This window comes from Apus apus, chromosome 8 (genome assembly GCF_020740795.1).
Source record: "Apus apus isolate bApuApu2 chromosome 8, bApuApu2.pri.cur, whole genome shotgun sequence".
Classification (NCBI taxonomy): domain Eukaryota; kingdom Metazoa; phylum Chordata; class Aves; order Apodiformes; family Apodidae; genus Apus; species Apus apus.
This window is the reverse complement of record NC_067289.1, coordinates 25,419,461-25,445,407: the sequence shown is the minus strand read 5'-3', so window position 1 is coordinate 25,445,407 and position 25,947 is coordinate 25,419,461. Positions and strand designations below refer to the sequence as shown.

General features: G+C 44.2%; 1 protein-coding gene across 4 annotated transcripts in view; it reads left to right on the top strand.

Annotated features, from left to right (window-relative positions):
• LEKR1 (leucine, glutamate and lysine rich 1) overlaps positions 1–25,947 on the top strand; it is a 43,710-nt gene that overhangs the window by 6,333 nt on the left and 11,430 nt on the right. For 3 of the 4 annotated variants that reach the window (XM_051626929.1, XM_051626928.1, XM_051626931.1), the window contains exons 2-5: positions 3,840–4,054; positions 12,284–12,403; positions 12,956–13,131; positions 16,332–16,517. In XM_051626929.1, coding sequence (XP_051482889.1) covers positions 3,840–4,054; positions 12,284–12,403; positions 12,956–13,131; positions 16,332–16,517 — 697 coding nt within the window. The remainder of the gene's footprint in view (positions 1–3,839; positions 4,055–12,283; positions 12,404–12,955; positions 13,132–16,331; positions 16,518–25,947) is intronic. The other variant, XM_051626930.1, reaches the window with a different exon arrangement.

The following is a 25,947-nucleotide window of genomic DNA, read 5'->3' as shown; positions in this document are numbered from 1 at the left end:
ATTTATTAGCTGCTTGTAACATAGTCTTTCTAGCATAAGTCATCCATATGCTGGATGTTGTAATAACAAGGCACTGCTAAGTTTGTCTTATAAGGGGAGTTTAGCTCTTTATCGTGGTGATTTTTGTGGGTAGAATTTGATGTTTCAGAGGAGAAGAAGAGCAGTGCACAAGCTGATGCTCCCTGTAGCTATTTGCTCAAGATGAAATGACATAAATTCCTGTCTTGTCATTCAAGAGGCTAAAAATGGTCCAGACCACCAAAGACATTTTTCTTCTTTCCCTTACAACTTGTGCTCTACAGATGCTTGCAGTAATGAGTCAGACTGATGGAATTTGAGTGACTATCCATCCTGGCTCAGTTCTCCACTGATCCTTGGTACATGAAGAAATCTGTGTAGCCATGGAATGACCCTAGTTCTTCCTAGCTTGGGGTTGCAGCTCCTCCCACAGCCACTGGAATATCAGAGCTAGAAAGGAGGCCTTGCAATCTTCTCTGCTCTGGGCAGAGCTCTGGCCCTTTGGAGCATCTGGTGTAAAGTGAATCAGAACTGCAGCTCCAAACCTGTTGGGTCCAATATCTCCCTAGCTCAAGCCCTGTGTCCTCAGTGACTTTGTCTTTTGATGTTGTTAGCACTTGTGCAGTCCTGTCATGCCAAGGGCTGGGCTTTAGTATCCCTCTGGTGCCTTTTCCAGTCCTGTTTGCCAGGACTTTCCCTGTCCAGGCTGACCAAAACCACAGTACTAACATTATATTCTGTTTACGGTTTTTTTTCTCGTTTATTTTGGTTTTGTTTTTCTAATTCCTAATTGATTTTTCTCCAGTTCACTGCTGGGCACATACCCAGTCCACTTTCTAGTCAGAGCTCTCATAGTTTTCTTTTCAGTTCGTTCCAGAGTCAGCTTTTCCCCTGGTTGTTTATTGGTTTTGTTTTTTTACTGCTTTACATTTGAGCAGATAACAGTCCTTTCATCATATGTAGATAGTGAAATATGGAATCTGAAAACATAAGTCACTGTATGTGATGCATCCTTGGTGGTTACTCAGTGGTGACCTGAGTCCAGAAAAGGAAACTCTGAAAGCAGAACAACTCATGAAAATTTGCTTCCTACAGACTTTTGTGTAGTGGTTGAACTTTGGTGCCTAAGGTACAAGGTCTGATGGGATCTTTTCCCCTGGACAGACCATTTATAAGGCTCTCTCCTGTGAGGATTATCTGATAAGGACTCTGCTCACATTCCAGCGTTTTCTTCAGCTGGAAACTTGGGAAGCCTTTGTTGTCTACTTGGTTTTCTAAAACTTTTAAACATGTAAATATTTCTGCCCTCAGTGTCAAGAGTTGGCTGTAAATGACCAAACATTCTGGTTCACAAATCACCAAAGGGTGCCAACAGGGAAACCCACACACAGATGAAATAATGTTTCTCTTGGAAACTGTGCAAAACTCAAATTGTCTTCAAAGCTATAAAATGCTTTCTGCCTCTGACCTTTAAATTGCTGTAGCCCTCAGATAGCTTTGTCATGATTTTGGCTGGATGAAATCAGCATCTGCAGCTTGACAACAAATCCCTGTACCTGTCTGCATGAAGCTTCAGGAGCTTCTAAAAAATGTCCAACCAGCTCCAGAATTTCAGGAGGTATTTTAAGTATCACTGAGGAGAACTTGGGTTGTGATGTTGACAATGCAAGAGGGTGGGGAAGAAAATAAAGGGAAGAAAAAATTAAAGTCAGAAAGACAAAGTCCTACTTGTGATTTGACCACCATGGACATGAAAGTGGAATCTTGGGTTTGGGATCAGGATTTGCATTGGCAGACCCCTCGCCCTGCCTGGTTCAGGCCCTGCTTTTTGGAGCTATTCCTTTTCCTCTGGGTCCTGCTAATTTTCTAGGAATATTGTGCATGGACCTGCTGGATTTAAACCAGTTATCTTGGTTCTTGGTGTTCCTCTACTGCAGCCTGGAGTTCAGTGGGGCTGGCTGGGCATCACTCAGCCCCTGCCAAAGTCAGGGAGCTGCTGGTTTTACTACAGATTGAGATTTAAAGCTAGTGCAGCCCACAGACAGTATATTGCAGTGACTGCAGGGTAACTGCGTTTACAGAAGCAAGGTGCTGATTAACAGACAGGATTTTCCTTCCTTATGCAGTCAGATTATAAAGCCCTTGGTTTTTCCTGGGATTTTTTTATTTTTTTTTTAAACTATGTAGCAAATGCTTTAAAACTCCAACTTGGTCCTTTCAAGTTTTTCCTTCACCTCAGGAATAGACATGAATAAGAACAAGACTCATTTCCCTCTCAGCCCAGCTGGATAATCTTTATTGTCCTGTGTTTATTTTTAAGTTCAGTAACAAAATGGAAATTGAAAATGAAAACGTTGTGGTACTTGCATAAAGCATTTTCTGCTCAGGACCCCAATTGTTTTGTTTGGTTTTTAATCCAGGCACCGGGTGAAGTTTCTGGCGGTGTTTGTTTGGGAGGCAGCAGTGGTGCTGCAGGAGAGCACAGTGTTCTTGTGGGGACACCAGCCCCCTCCTGTGCTCCTTATAACTGCTCGTTTTGTCCTTTTTCAATATAGTAATTTTAGTGCTTTGGAACTTTATGGTAGTTATCCTGAATAACAGTTTCATATTTCCAAGCACAGTTTGCAGCTGCCAGGAAAAATAAACTTGCCTTTTCAGCTCACTCAGAGCAACTGTAACTAAGGGCATTTTAAACTGGGGCAAAACTAAGAAATGGGAAAATAAAGCTTGGCTTGGTAATTCCAGGGCGTCCTGAAAAGTCGTTTTTATCAAGCTATATTTAAAGTGCTAAAGCTTATTGAGTCATGGAATAATGGGTCTTCAGTTTGTAATTTTTGAAAGCTGTTTTCTTTCATCGAAGTATGATTTCTTTCCATTTATCCCAATGCCTCAAAATGCCCCTCACTAAATGTCAGACCTTCTTGGCTTGGCCTGCCTAGTTTCTTAATTCCATGTCCATTTCTCGTGCACGTTCAGTTCTGCACCACTTATAAGCTGAGCAATTTTCCCTGGAAATGAAAATGATTAAAATACACCAGCGTCACTGATGCACTGAGCAGTCACTGAGCAGTAAGAGCGTCTCAAAGTCAGAGCACGTCCATCTGTTCATGTTTGTGCAGCCTTGCTCACTGCAAAGCCTAATTTGATCACTTGCAGAGGTATGTGTCTCCATTTAAGAAGTGGCCTTTCGATTAGATGTGTGTTACGTACTCTGTATTTTTTTAATCAGTGAGGAATACTTCAGACCTAGTGAATGGGTCACGTTTTCCACAGCGCTCAAGTGTCACAGACACTACAGCAGCAGCAGCCCCTTACTCATTTGAATTCTTTTTGCAAAGATGGCTGGGTTACATCACTATTCACTTGCCCCTTTTCATCTTGCTCGCTTAATTGGACAGGAGTTGTCAAAAAACCACAGTAAACACCATTTTTTTTCTGGCTCAGGCGACCACAATTTCATTAAGGAGATAACTTTGTAAAACACAGCATTTTATTTTAAATTAATACATCAAACAGAGGTACTTCAGTTTAGAATTCCCATGGGAGTTCCCACACAGTAAATGGCATAGCTGATGTATCTGGTGAAGCTTCCAGGAAACAAAAGTGCTGCTGTAACTTGATTTCATTTTGTTAATGTAGAATTTTCTTTTTATTATTTGTTAAAGCAGTAACATCCTCTGATGGTAAATGCTCCAGAGCAGTGAACAGTTTAAATGATTCAGATGTAGTAATATTAGTAATAATAATAATTAGTAATAATAATACAGGTTTTTTTCTGTTCAACTCCTTCCTTACAATCTTACCATTTTATCTTTTCCTAGATGTCCCGGGATGAGACAGTGTGCAAATACTGTGGAGTCAGCTACTTGATTCTTCATGAGTTTAAGGTGATGGAAGAAAAAGTAAAAGCAATGGAAAAGGAGCTTAAATTTTATGAAGGAAGTATAGAACGGGAAAAAGGACTTCAAGCAGAGTTGCAGTCTCTTTACCAAGACCTGGAACACTATCGAGCTGACAGTGAATCCAAAACAGAAAGGTCAGAGCATATTATCTAGTCTGATGTTATTCTCGTGGGTGTATATTAGGTAGTTCAATTCCCAAGAAGTTTAAAATACAAATAAGATTGGTCTGTCTTTTATCAGGTGTAACATATACATTGTAATACTGAAATGATATTTTATAGTATTCTCTGGAAGCAAGTTTTAAATTCCTTCACAGTTTACAAACAGTCAATATATTTAAAGTGGATGAAAGCCCGTGAGGCATTTCAGAGGTACCTCCCCAGCACACCCCCTCAGAGGGAAATGAGGCAAGATTTCACCCTATAATTTTGTCATAAAATGCTAATATTTTAAATTAAATTTCACAGTATCGGGAGTTTCATAGGTCTGAAATTTCAACTTCTTGTCTCATAGTGACATGATACAGAATCACCAGCATTCTTACCCTGAGGAGCTCACAGTTCCCCCTCTGAAGGGGCAACACAGAATCCTAAAGCCATTGTGAAAACCTCGGCTGCTGCTCATGCTGCTGCTCCTCAGGAACAGGAGCTGGCAAGTGCTCCAGGCAGAAGTGTGGAGGGCCCAGTTACAGGAGCAGTTCTGTTCTCTTGCAGACTCCAGTACTGAAAAATACTGAGCCATAGAATCACAGGGGTTGGAAGGCACCTCTGGAGATCATCGAGCCCAACCCCCCTGCTGCAGCAGGAGCACCTGGAGCCGGTCACACAGGAACCAGACAGGTCTGAAAGTCTCCAGAGAAGGAGACTCCACAACCTCTCTGGGCAGCCTGTCCCAGGGCTCCATCACCCTCACAGTGAAGAAGTTTCTCCTCATACTGAGGTGGAACTTCCCATGTTCCAGTTTGCATCCATTGCCCCTCATGCTATCACAGGGCACCACTGAAAAGAGACTGGCCCTTCCTCTTGACACCCACCCCTCAGATATTTATAAACATCAATAAGATCCCCTCTCTGCCTTCTCTTTTCCAGATGAAACAGCCCCAGGTCTCTCAGCCTTTCCTTGATCAGACAGATGTTCCAGTCCCTTCATCATCCTTGTATCCATACAGATACATCTGGGGAGCTCTGGGTTAGAGCACAGTTATTGAAACCTTGAAGTGTTTCTCTTTCATCTCACACTTACTGGCTTTTGTTGTGTTCTTCTTCTTCACCACATCCTGGTAACTTTAAACTTGGACCAAGAAGCCATACTTCCCAAAGACTTGTCCTTTTGAGCAGACAACAGGGCTCCAGATTGGTGCCTCAGATAGAGAAGTTCCTTTTGGGATAGACATGTGAAAAATAAAGCGTAACAAGAGAATTTCATAGATATTTTTTTCCCCTCTGCCCTTCATTTATAATTTCTAATATTTTTCCCATTCTTTGGGCTGCAAAGGGAGCTGCACCCAAACTAGCTGTGAATCACAGATAAAGAGCTTGGGCTGAGAGGGAAGTTGCTGCAGTCAACATGAATGTGTTCTGAGATAATTAGCATTATGGGTGGGGTTTTTGGTACTATTTTTGCTGTAGTGTTTTTGGACTGATATTTCTGGTTCCTAATTCACCTTCTGTTGCTTTTTATGCTGTTTTACAAGACCATGAGGAAACCACAGATTTCATAATAACAAATTGGGTCCTTTCTGCACTGTTCTGTGAAAGAAATACAAGGTTTTGGGCCTCATCCAGACCTGAGGCTCTGAGAACTGCCCTTCCTTTTTATCCCTCTTGTCTTCTACTCATCGTATCAGATTTACCATGGATACTCAGTGCTGCTTTTGTGCTTCCTGGTTTTCTCTCCTCATATTTTGGAATCTATCATTATATTCCACAAATTGTTTACAGTAGGACTGTAAGCATTGAAATTTATAGCTGGCCAATAAGAGATAACTTTATAAAAATGCAGTTGCCAAAGTTGACTACTGATAGGAAAATGTGCTACAAACAAAGGCATCAGAGCATCTTGCTCATCTGAATCAAACGGTTTGTCAGAAGCTTTTTGTAAGAACGGGATGATGATTTTCATTATCAGCTCAGTCATGTTGATTTGGGAGCCCCCCCAGTCGGGGTGTTTCTTGCATGACTGACTCATAGCTAGGAGCAAGTGATCTAGAACTGATGACATGGGACATCTGGAGTATGAAGGTGTACCCAAGGGGCTGGACTGGAATGCTTTGGCAACACTATTGCTAAGAATGGAACATTACTATTCATGGATTCATTGAGGCTTGTGTTTGGTAATATTACTAATAAAAGATTCATTTAGAAGCACACAAGTTCACTCAAAGTTGAACAAAACTGATACATCTTGTAGATCATTCTACTTGCGTTGCTTCTTGCAATTTGTTGTTTTTTTCATTTGAACTGAAATCCTCCTCAATGTTCCATGTTTTCTTTGGCTTAACATCGTATTTTTTGAAGAAGGGATTTGCCCCTTGTTCCTTGAGCAGCTCTGGGTGGCAGTTCTGGTGGCTGTACTCAGTCTGTTAGCAAATGCAGTGACAGCACATCCTTCTTGCTGAGGATCACTTGCCAGAGGTAAACCTGAGATTTCCATTCATCTGACTTTTTGTAGCACAGCTGAAACTGGTCATAAAAATTTTAGCGCTGCCTTTTTTCCCCCTAGGGCTGAACTTAATTTAAGACCTGTTGAAATCAAGTGGGATACTTTTAGCAGGCTTTCATTCAGGCCATAAATCAACTATTGTGCCTCATTAGGTAACTTGTCTAAATACTCCTTATCTCCTTTTTGCTATCCTGGGTCTCTCCTGTTACCTTGTGCCATTGGCATAAACTCACTGTTCAACATCCTGCCTTCTGCTTCCTGCAAGGTTGACAGAGGATTCTTCCCCAACTGCAGATGTTTATCAGAAGCCAAATATGGCTCTTTTTTTAATCTCTGGGAAACCAGGAGATTTAATCTAGCTTTTTAACTGCAGGCTGTTTTATTTTTATATTCCTTTTAGGTCAGAGTGTTGCTCTTGTTTGTACCTGTGGTTAACCCTGAAAGCTACCTGAGCTGTTGCAGAAATGACCTACCTGCCCCTTGGGAGTTTGTCAGATGAAGTAGAACCATCCATTGTGCAGGGAGCTACACTGATTCCATGTAGCTATCCAGGTCTCATTCCATGTTAAAATCGCTTTCATTCCAGAATGAGAGTTGGTCCTGGGGGGCTGTGCAGCTGGGGCACGTTGGGCTCTTCTACAAGGCCCTGTGTTTGTTAACAGACCTTCCCTGACAGCATCCTTTGACATTTGGGACACTGTGTGTGTGGTGTGGATTTGGAGAATTCTTGCACCATCCAATGTAAGAAATGTAAACCGGATTTAAATAATAAAGTTGCTTTTTAAAGGCACAGTGGTGCTGAGTGTCATGAGTGTGACAAGGAGCAACCAATGTCTCTGGAGCTGAGGCACGTGAAGAGGTGGATGGATCTCACTTGGTGAGTCCTGTGTCAAACATCCCTTGTAAATGGGTTCCTGGAAACCTTTTCACCAATCTAGTAGAAATTCCTTGTTGGTTCCTGCCATCAGCCTTGTACTCCTGAGTCATGCATGTAGATGTTAAATTTTTTTTCCACAAACAGTAAAATCTTCAAGATAATGTAGATGTAACAATTTTAACTTGTGGGAACTGTATTTTTCCATGTTTGAGCTTTTTGTGTGTGTGTTCTCTCGAGTTCGTTAGTTCCTGCCAAAATGGCAAAACTTCATACTATGGAAAAGGTTGAATTTGCCTAAAATAAATCTTCCTTTTTTCAGCAGTATTGCTGAGGGAAGCAGCAGGTCCTGCCTGGCTTGGTGAAGCCTGAGCTTGTGGTCCAGCATTGAGGTGGGATTCCAGCGTGGGGCTCTGCCCTTCCCTGCCAGCTTGGTAGCCATGGCGTGTGGATTCTTGTCCTGGGAGACTGGAAGGGCTGGAAATGGGGAGTGGTACTTGCTTGAACAGCTGTGTCACCATTTTAAAATGGGTTTTGGAGGGAAAGAGCATAAGACAAAAAGGTCACTTTAATAGATTATATATGTTTGGGGTTTTTTTAATACATCCGTTTCTGTTGAACATTTAGTGATCATGTGGAGTTCAGTGGTGTGCAAATTGCTGAGAACCAGATCTGAGGGTGTTTAAATGGTAATAACTGGAGAAGAAACTCATAGCTGGACTGGGACTTCTGGGAAGCTAAATCCTGGGTTTCTTCAAAGATAAATTTCCAAGTGGTTGTGACAAAGTAGTCATCTGTCTATCATTGTTTTCCAGACCTGTTCCAGAGGCTTACCTTGGCTGGAGCAAAAATTATCCAAGCTGTCTTCACAATACATGTTGTATTTCTGCTGAGACAATAAAGATAATCATGAATGCAAGATCTGGAATGAGACTCTGCTCATGTGAGACTTGATAGAAACCTTCACAAAGAGCCTCTTGCTTGATTGTCAGAAATTATTTTGATTTGCTGTCAAGCTTGGCCATATTGTAACCTGCAGTCAGGAGGTGCCTGGTGCTGTGGTGGCATGTGAAAATGATTGAGTTGTCTTAACTGGAGTAGTTTGTGCTGAATAGAATAGAAAAAACAGTTCTGAAGGAGTCTGTGGGTGATGTTCTGTGCAGGGAGTTCCAGACTGCAAATTTCTGTTCTATCCCCAGTTTGTGAATGGTTGCTGAGCTTCCTGGGGCTGCAGGCTGCCTTGTCTGGTGGGAGGGGAGCAACGTGCTGGAAGGCAAACGAGCAGCTCTGGCTCTGAGCAGGTTCTGGAGCTTCATGGAGCTGAAACACTGCAGGGAAAGTCTTGCACTGACAGTGTGTGTGTTCCAAGCCACTCCCCAGCCTTCCTGGAACCCCTGAAAGTACTATGAGGTCCCCCCAGAGCCCCCTCCTCTCCAGGCTGTCTCTCGGGGCTGACCTGCTGTGAGATGCAGCATCTTCAGCTCAGACACATGCAGCCATGGCTTGTGTCATTACTTCTAGGACAAGGTCTGTATTTGTTCCCTGGCAGGAGTCCCCTTGTGACTGCTTTATTCCTCATGCTGCTCTCCTGGCTGTCAGCACCAGCAGCTAACCTGTCCTACCTGACCCGCAGGGCAGGCTCCCTCTCCTTCCCAAGGGAACGTTCGCAGCTCCTGGCAACTGCAGCACAGGGACAAGAGCTGTGTGTTCTCCTGCTTCCCTCCTCCTCCCAGCATTTAATGATCCACTGAACTTTTCATCCTTTGTCCTAAACATCACCAACGTGTTTATTTTTCTTCCATCCCATGGTGATGTCAGTGGCGTGCAGCTGCTGAGCCTCTGCTCTTGTGTGCAGGTGTTGGGACAGACTGGCAGTGTCCCTCTGAGCCTGCAGTTCTGTGCTAACCTCCTCACACCCCATCTCTGGAATGGAAAGAAAGAAACAATATTGTGTCTACTTACTTGCAAGTTTCCTTTTTTAAACCAAAAGTTCTTAAAATACTGCCACGATATGCTCTTCTTTTTTGACCTGAAAGATCTTTAAATACTGTGCATTCTGGAAGGAGTAAGAATAGAAAAGGAGCGTCCAGTTTTCCATGGATCCCAAGGTTTTGATTTGCTGTTGTGCAGTGATAATCACTGGGGGTTTGCCCGAGGTGCAGGGAACAGCTCGTCTGCAGGGGCAGAAGGGAAGGGGTGTGAAGGGGGTGGCCAGTTCCTCCTCGCTCAGAGACACCAGCTGGATTCTCCTCACTAATGCAAGCAAACAGATTTTATTCTCTACCTTCCTGCCCTTCACCCTCAAGAAATTTACAGGGAGTTATGGGTAGATTTTCCTAGCAAGGTAATGCCAGAAATGTCTTCCATTTTTAAATAAGTTTTGAGTTTTGTCTTTTTTGTTTTTCTTTTCCCAGTGCTTCTAGTTGGGCCCAAACAAGTTGCTTTTTTACTACCAGGTTTCTTTGTGATATATTTTTGATATATTTATGATATATTTTTAATTTGTGTTTTATTGCAAATGTGTGTTGACTGATCTGCCTGATAACGTTAACGTGCATTGATTCCTGTTATGGCTCAATGCTTATATGTATTTTAAAACTATAATTCATTCTTATTTTCTTTTGCTTTTTAAGTGAAGGCAAAGGCTGGTGTGATGCTTCTGCCATCCGTTGGTTTTCTAAAATATTTGTTGGTTCCAATATTTATTTACTTGTGACAAGGAGTCACCAGCAGACACACAGATAGTTTCCTGTCTTGCAGCAGGTCCACAGCAAGTGTTGAAAGCTGGCAAAGGGACTGGTTTGTAACAGTTGGGTTTCATTGCAGTTGTACTTCTTGGGGATGTATTAGAACTGTTTCCTGCAGCTAACAGGAGAGGAAACCTTGTCCTGCCAAGTGGAGGTGATGTGCTGTTTCTTGTCCTCTCTGCACATGCAGCACAGGAAAGGAACTGGGTGCAACTGGCTGTGGTTCCCCTTCAGTTCCATTCCTTTCCTCACCGTTGTGGGAGTAAGTCCCAGGCTGCTGGAAGAGCAGTATAAATGGCATGAATATTAACAGTCTAAATAACAGTTTAAAATGTATTTGCCTGCACTGGGATGGCTGTGCTTGGAAAAGCTACAGCTCTGAAGGGCTGCTGGGTTGAAGAGCTGCAGAGGTAGGCTGGGGGGCAAGGGCAGCCTTGGGCTCAGCCCCTGTGCCTGGGGGCAGCACCCAGGGGCTCCTGTCCCCCAGTCAGGGGACCAGCCTGGGCAACTGGGCAGTGAGGGAGAGCACCCAGCCCTTCCCAGGCCACCCTCCTCCCTGGGTAGCTAAAAGAAATCCTGGCTGGGTTCTCCTGTGCCTTGTCATGTCATTTAAACAAGCATACCTGGAGCACAGAGGGGATAAAAGTTAGTTGCTGTTTTTAATGAGGGGGAGCGTATAAAATATATTCATGAGTCCTGATAACGGGGAGCTTTTCTTTCCCAGATTTAGGATCTTTGTTGGTGTCAGGTTTGCAGGAAAAGCTGGAAGGTGTCACCCCCAGTGTAAGGTTAGAAACCCCTCAGGTGCTGTCGTGGTGCAGCACCCTGGGGCATGAGGAGGAGGAGGAGGCATGGAAACATCTCTTGAAGGCAAATATTAGAGGGTGCTGTGACAGTGTCTCCTTCAGCCTTCTGTAGGGGTGACAGGAGAGGGAGGGGACCCCAGGAGAACCCAGCACCCAGCCAGGGTTTGTCAGGTGGAGCCACCAAGTCACATCCCTCCCACCCCATCCTGTGGCCAGCAGCCTTCTGGGCCCAGAACCTGTGGGGTGGGTTATTTTCTGAAAGGGAGGAAGCACAGAAAATAAATGTGTGTTTGCTCTGGCGTGTTGTGGGTCAAGCTGGGAACATGGAAACCTTGTGCAGAACTTCCTGTCCTCTCCTGAAGAGAGATGTAGGAAAATAATCTTACTAACTTGACATTTCTGATCGTTTTGGTGCTCATGTCCTTGCCTGAATGCAGAGAAGTAACATCTGGTGGAAACATATTTTGTGAGAAGTTTCTCCTTAGCTCTTTAAAATGCCATTGCCAAGGAGCAGAGGCCTAGATTCCAGTTGGTGTAAAAATAACAGACAGGAATATATTTTACTTGCCTATTTTTACATTATTATTTGCCGAGCACCATGAATTAATTCAGCAGTGCAGAGGTGCAGTTCTCTGATCATGGGTGTGAAACTGAGGGCAAAGGGAAACCAGTGACTAATTTGGATTTAGCTTCTGCAAATGTCTGAAATTAAGAAATAGATCAACAATCTGAAATGGAAAATGGGATGGAAAGAATAATCAAATATTTGGTGCTGGCTGACTGTAGAGACTTTCCCCTGCAGCCTGGGTGAGCTCTCCTGGAGCCTTCCCCAACACCCCCTGGCACTGGGTGCTGGGAGAGGACACCCATCTCCCAGTTTTGGGGCTGCAGCCCCAAAGCTGGGCTCCAAATGGACACTTTCCTGGTGACATGTGTCCTGTGCAGGATGAACAGGTTCTGTGTTGCGTCTGTGAATGAACACTGGGCTCTTAAGGTATTTAGGTAGCATCACATATGAATTATATCATACTGGGCACATACATGATATGATATTGGGTACATGCATTTCCACCTGACTTCACAAATGTATTCCTTGGAAGGAGCTGCTAAAATGGCTCGTACAGTGGCCAGACTCCATCTGAAGATCCGATGCTTCCATCTGAAACATGATGATCATCTTGGAGAAGACTTTCAGTGGGTCTTTAAATTAAAACAAAAGTTAGAGGCCGGTTAGTTATTATTAATGCAAATAACGGTTTCTATTTACATCTGTAGAATAAAAAACCTAACAGTGGAGCTGAAAAACAAGCAGGATGAAGTAAAAAATATGAAAGAGGATTTGCGGTATTTTCAAGAGGAGAAGGAAGCTGCCTCCAAGCAATCCCAAGTGCTCAGGTAAGAGCCCAAAAAGAGAGGCCGGTGAGCAGTGCAGTCAGCTGAGAGGGTTCTGTGGAGGTGGAGGAGCAGGCAGGGAGCACATTGAGGGACAAGAGTGTTTGGAACCATCCTGGTCTGGGGTGAGATGCTGTCGACTTAGCAAATGTAACCAAAAAAGTCATTGCTGGTGTTATTAGCAACAGGATAAGTTCTTCACAAGTTGAAAATAATGAATTAACACTTAACAGTAAGTGTGCACCACTTTTAATGCAGCAGAAGTACAGCATGTGTTGCTTATTATTAAGAGTCAGCTCTGATTCCTCAGTAAAAAGTGGTGGGGCAGTTTTCTGTACAGCTTTCTTAGTTCCTGCATAGAAATGTTACATCGATGTTTAGAAGGGGGAAATATAAATCTATTCCATGTACAACATATTTCACATGCTGAGTGACTGTAACCCAGTATGCTATAAACTATGGTCCAACAGAAAGGTAGTTGTGAAATTTACTTCAGTTACCAAGTTCACAAATAGTCTTTTGTGGTATGTCTGGTATTATTTTTATGTCTTGCAGAAATGCTTTGGAACACCATTGCTCAACTCTGAACAAGGCTATCTCACTGTTTCCTTTCATTAGAAGTGAACTAGATGGCATTAAGGAAGTCATCTCCAGTAATCTAGAGAGCTGGGCTGCCCTGAAAGAAGAAATTCTGCTACAAATAAAAGCAGTTAGCAAAGAAGCTTTGACAGGTAAATCATCACCTTGCAGCAATTTTGTGGAGGTGAAATGCTTTCTGGTAGTTGAGCCTTACACAGTCAATTAGAAGGTGAAATGAAGTAGAGAATTTCTAATGCTGACATGAGTTTGTCCAGACTCCAGTAGCAGAGGACGTGTGAGCTCAGCCCAGTGCCTGTCAGGTGGTTGTGCTGGACCAGCACTTGTCTGGTGAGCCAAGTCAGACTGACATGGAAGTAATATAAATACTTACCATGGCTTGAAACATAAATAATAGGCTTACTGTGAGTACAGGGTGGGATTGCAGCACAAAGACTTGCAGCTATTTTAATTTGCCTTCTGTCTCTAGTGCCAGTTCCTCACGCACGCGATACTGGAGGGCACTGATAGAATGTCCCTTTGTGGAGCTGTTTGAGGGTCCTGCTGTGCCACCCCCCACCATGTGGGCAGGTGGCACCTCTTCCCTTGAGCAACCTCCTGGCCTACTCATTGAGGGGCCTTGAATGAGCCACTGCCAACGAGCAAACCTGCACCCAGCGGGTAGCAATTCCTTCCAATCCGGAATCATAACACCCAAATGCAGCTGCCTTTAGCTGAGGGGCTTTGGGACTGAGGGGCATGGAGCAATCTGTGGGCTGGGAATAGTTCCCTTGGCCCCCAGCCTGCTTCCTGCTCAAACAAGGGCAGCCTTCAGGAGAGGAGAAGCTGAGAGCAAGTCACAACCAATGGCTTGTTCATGAAGGTCATGCCCAGCCCTCAGGCTGGGCTAGAAAACTTGGGTTTATCCTTTAATGCCCTTTTTGCTCTGCCTCAGTTAAGAGCTGAGTTTTGCTGGGAATAGTGTGCAATACTGTAATGACTGGCTGTGCCATCCAGAGCATCCCAACAGCCCCTGCCTTGACTTTTGCAACTTCATTGGTCTTGGGACATCTTTTCATATTGCCTATTCCTTCCTTGACAGGTTTCAGTGTGCTCTGTGTGTGTGAGTTGATGAGCTGGCCCTTGGAAGTTGTTTTTTATCAGGGTTATAAGGTAGCAAAGAAGTAGGTGAGCTGATGTCAAGCTTTCTATCCTCTTGAGAAGGAATGTAAGGACGTGGGCTGGGTGATGTGCATCTCCCAGCCCACTCTGCTGGTGAAACCCAGTGAACTCCAGTGCAAATTCGTGGCTTAAGTGAAGCCCACGTGCACGGAGTATCTCGGGAAACACGGAGCTTCAGTGTAAATGGCAGCTCCCCAGGCACCCTCTCTTCCTGTAAAAGGAGAAGTCATTTTTAATGGTTTCAATGATTATTTTGTTCAGGCTGGGAAGAAGTAAGTGGGGCAGCTGTGGCACAGGAGTGAGCCCTCACACATCTCATGGGGCTGTGCCAGGGTCCAGACAGGGAGCTTGGAGCATCCTGAGCCAGGGCAGCAGACAGCCCCGAGGGAGGAGGGGGCTCCTGTCTGCTGGAGATGAGCCTGACCAGAAAATCACTCCTTACTGTTCAGTTTAACAATTAATTTAAACGTAGGTGTCAATGTTGTACATTTTGATTCATCTCCTAATTAGACTCGACAGAAAGTCTTGGATGTCCCTGAGGATTCTTCTCTTCCCGGGCTCATTCCCTGCTCCTCCTGCCTAACAAAGGGAAAATAAACCTGCATTTCTGCAGACATCTTCAGCTTCAAAGGCACTCATAACATTTAAAGCTTCTTTTCTGAGTATCCCTTGTTTTATTTGTTCCCATACTGGAAATCCATGTAATATCTGGATGGAAGCAGAAGTGCAGCTGTTTAAGTTGTCTTAATGGTTTTGCAGATCATGATCCCTGCTGCGTGTCCCTGACTGCACTCAACATATCCCTCTGAGAGGAGGAACTGGACGTTGCACAGCTCCTTGAATCGAGTTTTCTCAATCCAAGCAGTTTAGTCACACAGAATTTATTCTTCTCTTTGACCTTTGAGTGCCACTCAAAAGCTTTTGTGTTCCTTTTTATGAGTTGTTCATTATTAACATATGGAAAAATACAGTACTTTGCTTATTTTACCTTGCTGTTTTTGCAACAAGATTCTCAGAACTTGTTTTCCATTCAGATTTTGAGAAGAAAAATGTTTCATGAGGTGCTGCTCTTTATGCACAGACCAGTTTTCTTGGTTAGTTTGAAAACAGCTTATAAAAGCCCTTGTGTGTGTACATTATTTAGCCTTAGCTTATTAATGGCAAATAGAAAGAAGTGTAAGAACTTAACATTTTCTGGTATTTACATCATTTAGTCTAACAATAAATTGATTTAAGTGTGGAGTAGTTGGGGAGGGTTGTAGGTAATGAAAATATTTGCACCACAGAAAGAATTTAAGATTTGCCTGTGGGCAGCATGTAAAAGGTATGTAATAGCTTTTGACAAAAGTGTTGGGCTTCATCTGGCCTGGACATGGTTGTTATTAATGTAAATAAAGGCCAAAGGAGTTCTTTGGACAGCTGAACACGTAGTTGGTGAAGGCTCAGAAAAGAATTGCAAGTACTATTGGAAGGTTTCAAGTGCTCTGATCAGGTATAATTGAACTCAGGGAAAATTAAGAAAATGTAGGAGTTCCCCTGTACCCCCCCATGAGTGACTGATTTGTCTGGCAGTAAAAACTGCCTGGAGGCTTCCCTGGAAGTGCTCCATGGAGCAGAGCTGGAGAGGGAGCGAGGCAGCCTGGCTTTAGTGGAAGGGAGCTGCACTTGGAGATCACAGTGGTCATGAAAGGAGTGAGGAAATGAAATGTGATACAGGTGCCCAAACATCTTCTGAACCAAAAGTTTCCAGTGGAGCTTCAGCAGAGGACAACCCCCTTGATACCTGCTTAAATACATTTCAAAGTTAAGTTTTGTCTTGCTAGTAATGGTTTGTGGGTCTTCTTAGGATGAAAAGCCTGGATGCAAGTGTTTCTGTCTCCTGTTGTTACTTCATTTGGAATACAGGCGTGGATTGTAATGTAGTGATGAAAGCTCAGAGGAAATAGCATTGCTTAGAATAAAATGTGTGTTATTTGTCAATAAGGTGTTTGGCTAAGTACAAGCTGTCTGTGGAAGGAGGTTGTTGCACAAGGAACTTCTGGCCATCTGCCTTCTCAGCAGAGGTGCTGCTGAGGGACATGCCTTAGGCTGAGCCTGAGGTCCTGCGTGAGGTGGGACAGTTCTCCCTGAAGGAGGTAAACTTGACAACAGTCTGTGTGCTTTTTCTCCTCAGAAATACCCAAATTGAATCAAAGACTAGCAAAATCCCAGCGAGAGAACGAGTGCCTGCAGGAAAAGGTGAAGCACCTGTCGCTGGTGGCCGACACGGTGGAGCTGAAAACTCAGCAGCTTCAAACTTCTCTCCAGCAAGGGAATGAGCTACAAAGCAGGTGCCGTGAGCTGCAAAAGGAAACGTTAGGTAAGAGAACTTTGACATCTCAAGCAATCGATTCTGTTTAAATTTCCTTTTTCCTGACAATCTTGAACGTGCTGTTGGGCAGCGTGAGATGTGCACCTTTTTGTTCGGCTTGTGAGTAAAATCACTAGGAGAGATTTTATAGGAGACAGGAAATAAAGTGCTAGTGGTGCATAAATCCTATCTGCTGGGTCGATTTTTTGCAAGAAAAGTAAACAGTCTCAATATTATGTATACACTGCCTATATATAATATGTGTTGTGTGTCTGAAACAAGTGCCTGGGTAAAAAAAGCCCAAATCCCAAATTAACTCAAGGTAGCATTGTTAGAAAAGACAAAACTGTTGCACTGGTTAGACAAAGCATGTTGCTTGTCCTAAAAGTATAAGGTTGCCCATGACTTCTCATGTTTTACTTGAAACTTGTTTGTAACAGAGGCTGAAAATGCACTCATATCTTTTGAAAAGACAAGTGTGTTTCTCCTCCATGAAGAAATTTGTGTTTTCTCCAGATAATCGGGGCACAGGTATAACTGCCAGGTCTGACTACTGCAGTGCCACAGTCCAAAATTTTGAAACTCTGTATTTTGGAATATTTTGTGTGGTTTGTTTCATAATACTCACTTTCTGCCTTTATTTCTGCTGAAGCTGCCCTGGAGATGGAGCTGAGAGGCTCTTACTGTGCTGGGAGTCACTGAAGCAGAGCTAAGCCAAGGTGACTGGCTCAGACCCAGCCAGAGCCTGGCAGATCCTGCCACGAAGCCACAGCAGGGAGTTAGTGCCCTGGGTTAAGCTTTCCTCTCTCTGCTGGTAGAGCAGCACTTCTGGGAAGTAAGTTTGTTTGTTCCTTAGAGTGGGCTTGTGCCAAAGGAACAGGACATGTCTTGGTCCAGCTGCTGGTGTGTGGTGCTGGTGCTGATCCTGGCAGTGACTGCTGTGTCCCCCGGAGGACACTGTCACAGGGGCATGGTCACAATCCATGCTTCACTTACTTGGTACGTGCTTGTTTCATGTGGTGTCATCTGTTGCTCACACTGTTAGAGCCTGTAAGAAGCAGTGGACACAGCGTGCTCCTTTTGCCCTGATGCTTGGCTTTCTTCTGTGTTTGAGATCACTGGAAAACTTATTTTCACTTTGTTTTCAGGAGTATCTTATCCTCTCTATAAATACACCCAAGTGGTGGCAAGTCGTAAGCAGTTAGACCATTTATTTATCTGTCTCTAGAAATCTGAGTTTCTGCAGGTTTCAAAGTGGCTCTGCCACTTGCCTGCCTTGAGGACAACACCATTCAATGTGACATGCATTTTTTTTTAGGTGGAAAAATTAGTCAAAATAAAACAATCTCAGTGCAAAATAGCTCCTCCTTAAGTATACTTTGAAATGTCATTGGTGTTGAAAAGCGTTTAAATGTTATTTTTAAAAAAATATGAAATAAAAGGCTGGTGGATGAGCCAGCTGAACTGGGATGCAGACTTGAGGAACAGTCCAGCCCTTCCTGCCATTTCCAGAATTGCAGAGTTTACTTCTTACAAGGTGCCACGTTCAGTCTAACTCGGGTTGCTTTGCGTGTTGCTGAGTTAAGCATTTGGGGGGCAGGGGCTGCACGTGGGCATGTGCAGCTGCCCGTGGGCTTGGAGGCAGTTCCCACGCATTCCTGGGAGCTGGAATGTTGGTGCTGGTGGCTGTTGGAGCAAGGCTAAAGTCCCTGTAATTCAGTGTCCTGTCCTCATGGCTGGAAAGCACAGGGTGCTTCAAAGGAAGGAGCAGGAACTCTAGAACAGCAATTAGAGGATAATCCACCTTCCTTGCATGTCTCATCTTGATCTAAGAGCTTCTTGAGCCTAGTGAGACAATCTCTTAAGCTTTGAAAAATGTGGTTTAGTAGGGTTACACAAGTTATTTGTGTCAATACATGGATGCTGATATGAAAACCACTCTGACTCTGGGTTCCCTTTTCGGTTCTGTGGAGCCTTTGGCTTCAGAGGTTCCTGTAAACAAGTTGTTCATGGCTTGTTCATGTGCCTTGTCAAGATACGCTTTCAGTTCTTCCCCATCCCTAACTCCATGGAAATAGTCTTGTTCTTCTATAGAAGACCAGAGAGGCTCACAGTCTGTAACTGCTTACTTTTTAAAAGACTGTTTGCTGTGTGATGTATTTCTGTGATGCTGACATGGCTTTCTGGCTCATCCTCTCCAGCTCGGGATTTATCTGCTGCTTGTTGCATCAGACCATCACACCAAGCAGTTAGTTTTATTTAGGTTCTGATTCCTTGCCTTTAATTGACGTGCATAACCTAGGGCAATAACTGTGGTGGGTATCTGTGAGTATCACAGCAGGAGCAGGTTCAGGGCAGCTCTCAGAGACCTCTGGTTTTTTGGGCTGAAAAAACCTGTTCTAGAAGCCTTATTCCAGGCTGTGGATCATCTTGCCGTTTTTTTAAAGTGTTGCTGTACAAGAAAATGAAGATAGTTTATTTCCTGTGAGATGATAATTGTTTTCAGTGGCTTAGTATAATTCCAAAGTTAAGTAATCAGTGATTTTCTAGCATTAATTCCAGTAAAAATGGCCATAGCTTTACAAGGGTGGGTGACGAGTGTTCCTTGACTGCTCCCAAATGGTCCCACCAGGACTTGTATATCCTCTAGGGAGCTGATTGACCACTGTAGGAAACAGCAAGTAAAGACACATTAACCAGCAGCCCAGGTGGTGAGTGTCACAACTCGAGGGTGGAATATAAACTGAATTTTCCAAAATTACTCCTTCCATCCTGAGTCCTCCTCCGAGTTAATTTGTGATTCTGCTCTCACCAGTTGTGCTGCTCTTGGAATTCAGCCTTAACATGAAGAACTATTTAGAGCTCTGGGTTTGACAAGAGAAAAAACTGGGGTTTTATTGATCTAAATTAGCATTTTTCACTTTGATGTGACAGAACTGAAAGTGATTCTTGAAAGAAACCTGAAATGTTAGAATACTCTGCAAAAGTTTTATCCATCACTACTTCTTTATTAGGTTTTTTTCCACTACAAGGATGATAGGAGACCTAGCCAAGAGCTCCTATCTAAGTTTTGGTGATTTTTTTTCACCTGTCCACTTCAAATAAATATTTTGGAAGCTGCTTGTTTTCTTTTGATAAAGAGATGTGAACATTCACAGTGCTCCACAGAGCTACTCCTTCCCTCGAGACGTCTGCGGAGTTCACAGCCACATAATCTCACTTGCTCACTCACCCTTTTTAAATGTTTCCAGAGAAGAGGGATTTAAAAAAAAAAAAAAAAAAGGTGTGTATAATGGGTTCTCTGACAGTAATCTCAGTGGTTAGTGTGAGGGTGGGGGTTGTCAGGCATCTGAGCAGTGTCCTGCTGCAGCAGAGGGTCAGGCTGACCCTGCGCATCGCGCTGCTGGACTTGCTGCTGCACGTCTCAGGTTTCCTTTTTGAACCCTGTGCAACACCAGCTTGGAATGGGAGACAGTCTGTGGAGAAAACACCAGTACAACATTGTGTATGGAGCTCATACCAGGTATTAGGACTCTGTGAACCCTTTGTGAACAGCTCAAATATCAGCTAAGCAAGTTGATGTTCTAGGTGAGGTATTTTACAGTTTATTTTGATGAATGAAAAGATGTAGCAGTTAGGTCATAATAAAATGTTATTAAAGAAGCAGTAAAATGTCTGATCTGGGTAACCAGAAGGAGATTTCAAAGCAGAAACACCTCTAGCTCAGGCCTTTTTATTCTACCCTTCCTGAACTGATGAGTAAAACACAAATCCGAAGGCATTTGCTGAGGTCTGTCTACATGGAGCTTGTTGCTGGATCAGGGAGACAAAGCCAGCTAATGCACTGGTGATAAACATGTTCTCTGGAAAATGCTAAACATTATTTTCTTCATGCAACAAGTGTCAAATGTTATAGGAGTTTGCCATTGTATGAAAATAAATGAGTGGGAACAAACAACACTTTTTTTATTGCTTCACTTGACCTTGGCAAAAATCAGTTCCCATTAGTGGATTTACACCATCTTATGTGTAGGAAAGCAGCCAGATCCAGAGAGTCCATGGTTGGGGAGGGGGGTGGGTGGTTGGTTTAGTTTGTTTCCCCCCCGGACAGCTTTGAAGTTAATATCCCAGTTTGGTACTGAAATAGTTCAATGCTCCAGAAAAAAAACCAAACCTACCGGGATTTGTGATTTACCTGCTTAGCAAGACTTTGCCTTTCTGCAACCAATATTTTGAAGATTCCTGTGTTGTGTATTTATTACAGAATTTTACATTATTGTGTATTTTGGTCATTTGTGAGGGCTGAAACTAAGCCCTAGTTTCTGCTGTTTTTTTTCTTTATTCTGGTCCTTCTCATGACTTTCCAAACACTACCTTTGAGAGGTACGTTTTGCTGAAGAGGTGCATTTGATTGCTGGTTTCTTACCACTTTTCAGACTCCCAATGCATCACCCAGTTAGCTAGAGATGACAGGTCTTGAAAAATGCCCAAGGCAGGGTAAGGGCTGGTGAATAATTGTCTTGTCAAATAGACTCAGAAAAAAAAAGAAAATCAATATTGCCTGGTGCCTTTGTATTCTTAGGGTCGGGAGCAGCAGAAGAGCTGCAGCAGCACGTGCTCCTGCAAGAGAGGAGCTGATATCTGTGCTTTCCTTTTCATTGCCAGCCAAGTCCTTTCCTCCACTTAGTCACAGATACAGAATATTTTCTCACAAAGCCACTGCAGATTTTCTTTAGCCCACTTGTCGTTGCAGGTTTCCCTCTGTGCGGGTTTCAGTTGCTGGCACTGCACATGAAATCTGTCTTTTAAATCTTTTGATGCTGCTGCTTTACAGGCTACTTAAGTTCCTAAATATAAACTTAGCAGTGGTCTGCTGACATAATAAGACTAATGAGAGATGATTGAAAAATGCAGGCAGCTGGAGGAGTAGCTGGGTATTGGGGAGGGGACTGTGAGCCCTCTTCCTGGAAAGAAGCAGCAGTGTTTTCATCTACATGAAGTGCCTTTAATGATGACTGCTTTGAAAATCCAAAGAGAGAATAGTTTCCTGTAGTTCTAGGTAGGCTGCAGTTCAAATAAGCCACTATTCATACTCCAAGTACTGTTGAAATATTTTTTTATTAATTCCAGCTCTGGTGCCAAGAAGTTGAAGGGTGAGAGCTGGGGAAGGCAGGGCTGGTGTTTGAACAGAATGTGACAAATGGGTTAGACCAAGCAATGGCTCATTAGTGCTTTTCAGCACTCTCTGACAGTGGAAGAGGAAACAGATGAATACCATGAAAAGAACAAGATCCTACTTCTCTTGCCTAGGTGTTGGGATGATCCTGTGTTGGAGTATGGTTTAGTTACAGAAGGGCCCCACTTTGCTTCTTGAGAAAAAGCAGGAATCCATGTTGATGGAAATACATTTATTCTGTTTTGGTTCACCTGCTTGGCCTAACCACTGAGAAAAGAATAATAACCTGTCTCCAAGGAGAGTTAATGTCTGAAGCTCCGTTTTCTCACCTTCAGTTCTCCCAGCCTACAGGTAAGGGTCAGTATTTCAAACCAGTTTGAAGCCAAAGGAGAAGCGGGTCTGTAGGAACAGTCCTGACACATCCCAGTTGGCTTGGGTTCAAAAAGGCAGGAGCATATGCAGAAAATTCAGGCTTAAGGACCAAATCCTTTGATGCTGGAGTGTGAACCCTGGCCCTGACTGAGCAAATACCTCGATTTCCACGACTCTCAACTGTTCAGAATCCCTGCTCTTGCTTTCTCTGAGCTGGTTCAACATACGTACGTGGAAGAACGAACATATTAGTTCAGACCAGAGGTCCAGAAAGCCCAGTCCTGGCAGTGGTCAGCAGCATATGCTGAGGGAGATAAGAAACAGGCATTCTTTTTTTCTGGCACATCCTCCCAGTTCCTGGCAGCTTTTAGTGATTCAGAAACTTCCTGGTGGCACTGGTCAGGCCTCCAGAAAGGATGTAAATCTGTACGGCTGGAGTCAGTCCCTGGGCTTCTTCCAGACAGGCTTGTGAGTCACAAATAAAAAGAGGTACTTTCTTGTGTATACAAAAAATAACTTATCTTAGAGAACATAGTACAAGAAATATTATAAATAAAAAATAAGTGTTCTGTTCTGTGCGTGCAAGGACTGTGAGTATTTGGTTCACTTCTTTGGTCTCCTTAGAAACGTACAGGGAGGGAAATTATTCCTGCCCTGACACGGTCATTTTTCATGTGTGCGTTTCATATTTCTCACAGCTTCTCTACTGTGCTTTTAGAATAAATGTACTTACAAGTATCTATGTTGAGTGTACATTCAAATTTGGTCCAGCACTAATGTTCTAAGAAAAATGAAATCTTTTACTCTTTTTGACATAGCTCATCAGCCAATGTTCAAGCCCTTGGAGGCTGCTCTTTACAAGGACTAGTTATTTAGTAGTTTTAAACATTGCCTACATCTGCCTGTTTCTCAGAATACCAGAGAAATTTGGCAGCAGGAGGAGCTGGGTTCTGGTCTGTCTTGGCTGGGGATCTGTGTGCTCCCTCCATTTCAGTCTCCTGACTGTCTTCCAGATTTGAGCTACCAGCATTCTCCTGACCCCTTGGATTCCCTGGTTCTTTCTGCCCATCCCTAGAATGTTGCTGGGCTGCATTTATCCTGCTCCCCCTCTCCTTCATTCCTTTCTGCCAATATTGTGGCTCCTACTTCTGAGTTTCTGTTCCCAAAGGAGCCTCATGCTCCTCACCCTTCCCTAACCAAGGACCTTCCCACCCTCAGGGAGGCTTCCTTCAGCCTGCCAACGTGACACGTACTGTCTCGAGCTGAGGTAATGCAGGGAGTGTCCCGCAGGCTTCACGTAGGGATGGACCAAGCCTCTAAACAACATTGTTCTGGAAATTAGATTAATTGGAGAAAGGAAACTGGATCACAGCAAGAGCTGGGCTGCTCTGAGAGGGACCCTCCAGCAGAAGGTTGGACTCTGCAACCCCAGAGGTCCTTCCAGCCACCTGCTCTGTGAATGATACCTGGCTGGATCACGGTCAGAATTTCATCAAGCTGGACAGGATTAAAAACATTTTCCTTTGTGACTCTTCTGCAAGTAGGTGCCCAGTGCTGGCCCAGGCATGAGGCTGTCTGCCCCTAGCAGCACCTGCAGCCCCCCAGCCCTTCTGCTGCTGCACAGGGCTCCTCCTCAGCACCCACTGCTGCTGTGAGTCACAACTTCTCATGTGCAAACCACACTGCCTGCCAGTTGTTCTCCAAACCCTGGTTAAATGAAGGGAATATGGAACTGCTCTCTCCCTCTGTTTTCTGGGAACTGCCCTCTATTTTTTGTCAGCTGCAGTGATGTGGCAACTCACAAATCCACCTGTCTGCAAGCCCCAGGAGATCTGTGCTGTCTGGCTGACCTTGGAAGCAGATGGACTTTGCAGTCCTGCATTTGTTCTTAGGTAGGCACAGTCATTTTAGACCAGGGACTTAGTGATACAGAACAGGGTGATACCCTGCCTGGCTCTGACCTGACCAGAGCTGAGCTCTTGGGTTCCCGTTGGCCAGCAGCTGGTGGCCTCAGTGGTGACACCTATTTTAGCTGGGCACAGTAACCTCTCCAGAAAGTCAGAGCTGCTGGCAAATAATCTTCCTTTTCTTATGTGTGTGTAAAATCCTGAGCTTTTCTTTAGATGAGACCACAATTTTCAGAAAGTATCTTTTTGAGGGTTTGGGTTTTTTGGTAGGTTTTGCAGAAAAAGTAGAAAATGACAAGAATTCTGCCTTGTGCTTCTGAACTGATATCACTGAATCTGTTCTTAATTAGCTGCAGAATTGATGGTTTCCAGAGTGGCTGCTCACCCAGTGTGAATAGAGTTCACAGTGCCTTCTTTTTTGTTTGTTTCGCACTGAAACCTTTTCCAGTTGTTGCTGTTGACAAGGCAGGAGCTGGAGCCTCCCATCAGCTGGGTGCTGCTGGCCAGCCCGCTGGAGGGGATGCAGACTGGGTGGCTGAACTCCTGAAACCCATCTCTGGGCAGGCCCTGTGCTCGGAGTGCTGCTGACACTGTGGTCTGCTGCAGGGGAGGATCTGCCCAAATAAGAAGAAAGCGTCACAAACGTTGGTTCTTGGTGCCTGTGCTGGGCCCCTCGGCCTCTGTCCTTGTCCAACAGTCTCACTGCGTGGAGGACATGGTGCTGCTCAAAGCCAGAGGTGTGGGGCAGGCAGCTCTGCCCCATCCACCCTTTGTCCCTGTTTGGACGCAGAGCTGGTCACATCTGCTGCCTGGAAGGTCCCTGCTGACTGCTCCTGACTACGGTGAGATCCCTTGGGAATCACGAAGATAAGGAGAACTAAACTTGAGCAATGTTGAGATGGATTTGGGCTGAATTGTCTTTAAAGTGTGATACTTCTGAAAGCTTTAAAAGGAGTATCAGTGTTCCAAAGCATGAATGCTTTTGGTTTGCATATTTTGCAATAAGCTCAATTTTCATTCCTGGAGAACATTTTTACATAAGCATTTGAACGTGTTTTTCTTTATTCAGCAAATTTGCAGTGTAAGTTTCCACTTGTGTTACTGTTCTCCTTATTAGTTCCCTCACGTGTACCATGTTTTTCAAACCTGATTGGAATCTGTATGATGTGGGTGTGGTGTCTGATCCCTCAGCCTTTCTGCTTACCAGTTCCCAGTGACTTTGGTGGGAACTCTCTCTCCAGAAGACTCACAGAAACCAGCCATATAATTGAATCCATCTACTCCGTCATGGAAAGCCCCTGTCCAGTGCTCAGTCGTTAGGAAAATTTCTCAAAAGGAATGGAGTAAAAGCAGAAGCAGAGCTGAAAGGGACCACCCAAAGTACTAGAACCAGAACAAGTGGTGTCCTCTTCCTTTATTCCAGAACTTGTGTCCATACTCTCTCGTCTAGGAAGAGGGGGGAAAAAGACCACAGTTAATAATTGCCAGAGATCAGCTAGAATAATAATTGAAGAAAAAAACAAAGAGGTCCAAAAGGGATGCTGTGGAAAGCCAGGCTGCAGTGGTGTCCCCATGTGAAGGAAGGCAGAGGGCTCTCCTCTTGTGCCGCTGATCTACCGCAGTTTGGTCTTAATCTGCTGGAACAAAGAGGTCCCGTGGCAGCAGATCTTGCTGTTGTCAGTGAGGGATTGTTCCCACATGTTCTGTCTCCCATCTGCTTGCCGTGTGAAGCCAAAGTTTCCCCTTTTTCTGCAGGGGTTTGGAGCTGTTTACCCCATGAGGCAGTGTCAGGGTGAATGGCAGGAAATTAAAGTGGAATGATTTAGCTCTGACGGAGCGTACAGAGCAGAGCACGAGGGAGGAATGCCCAGCTGAAGGAACTAAAGTGAACCAAAGTCACTGCAGGTGGTCTAATCCATCCTGGTGTACTTGGCCAGGGTTTCCCCTTGGTTGGGAAGGAGAAGGTGGCAGCTTGGGCCCGTGT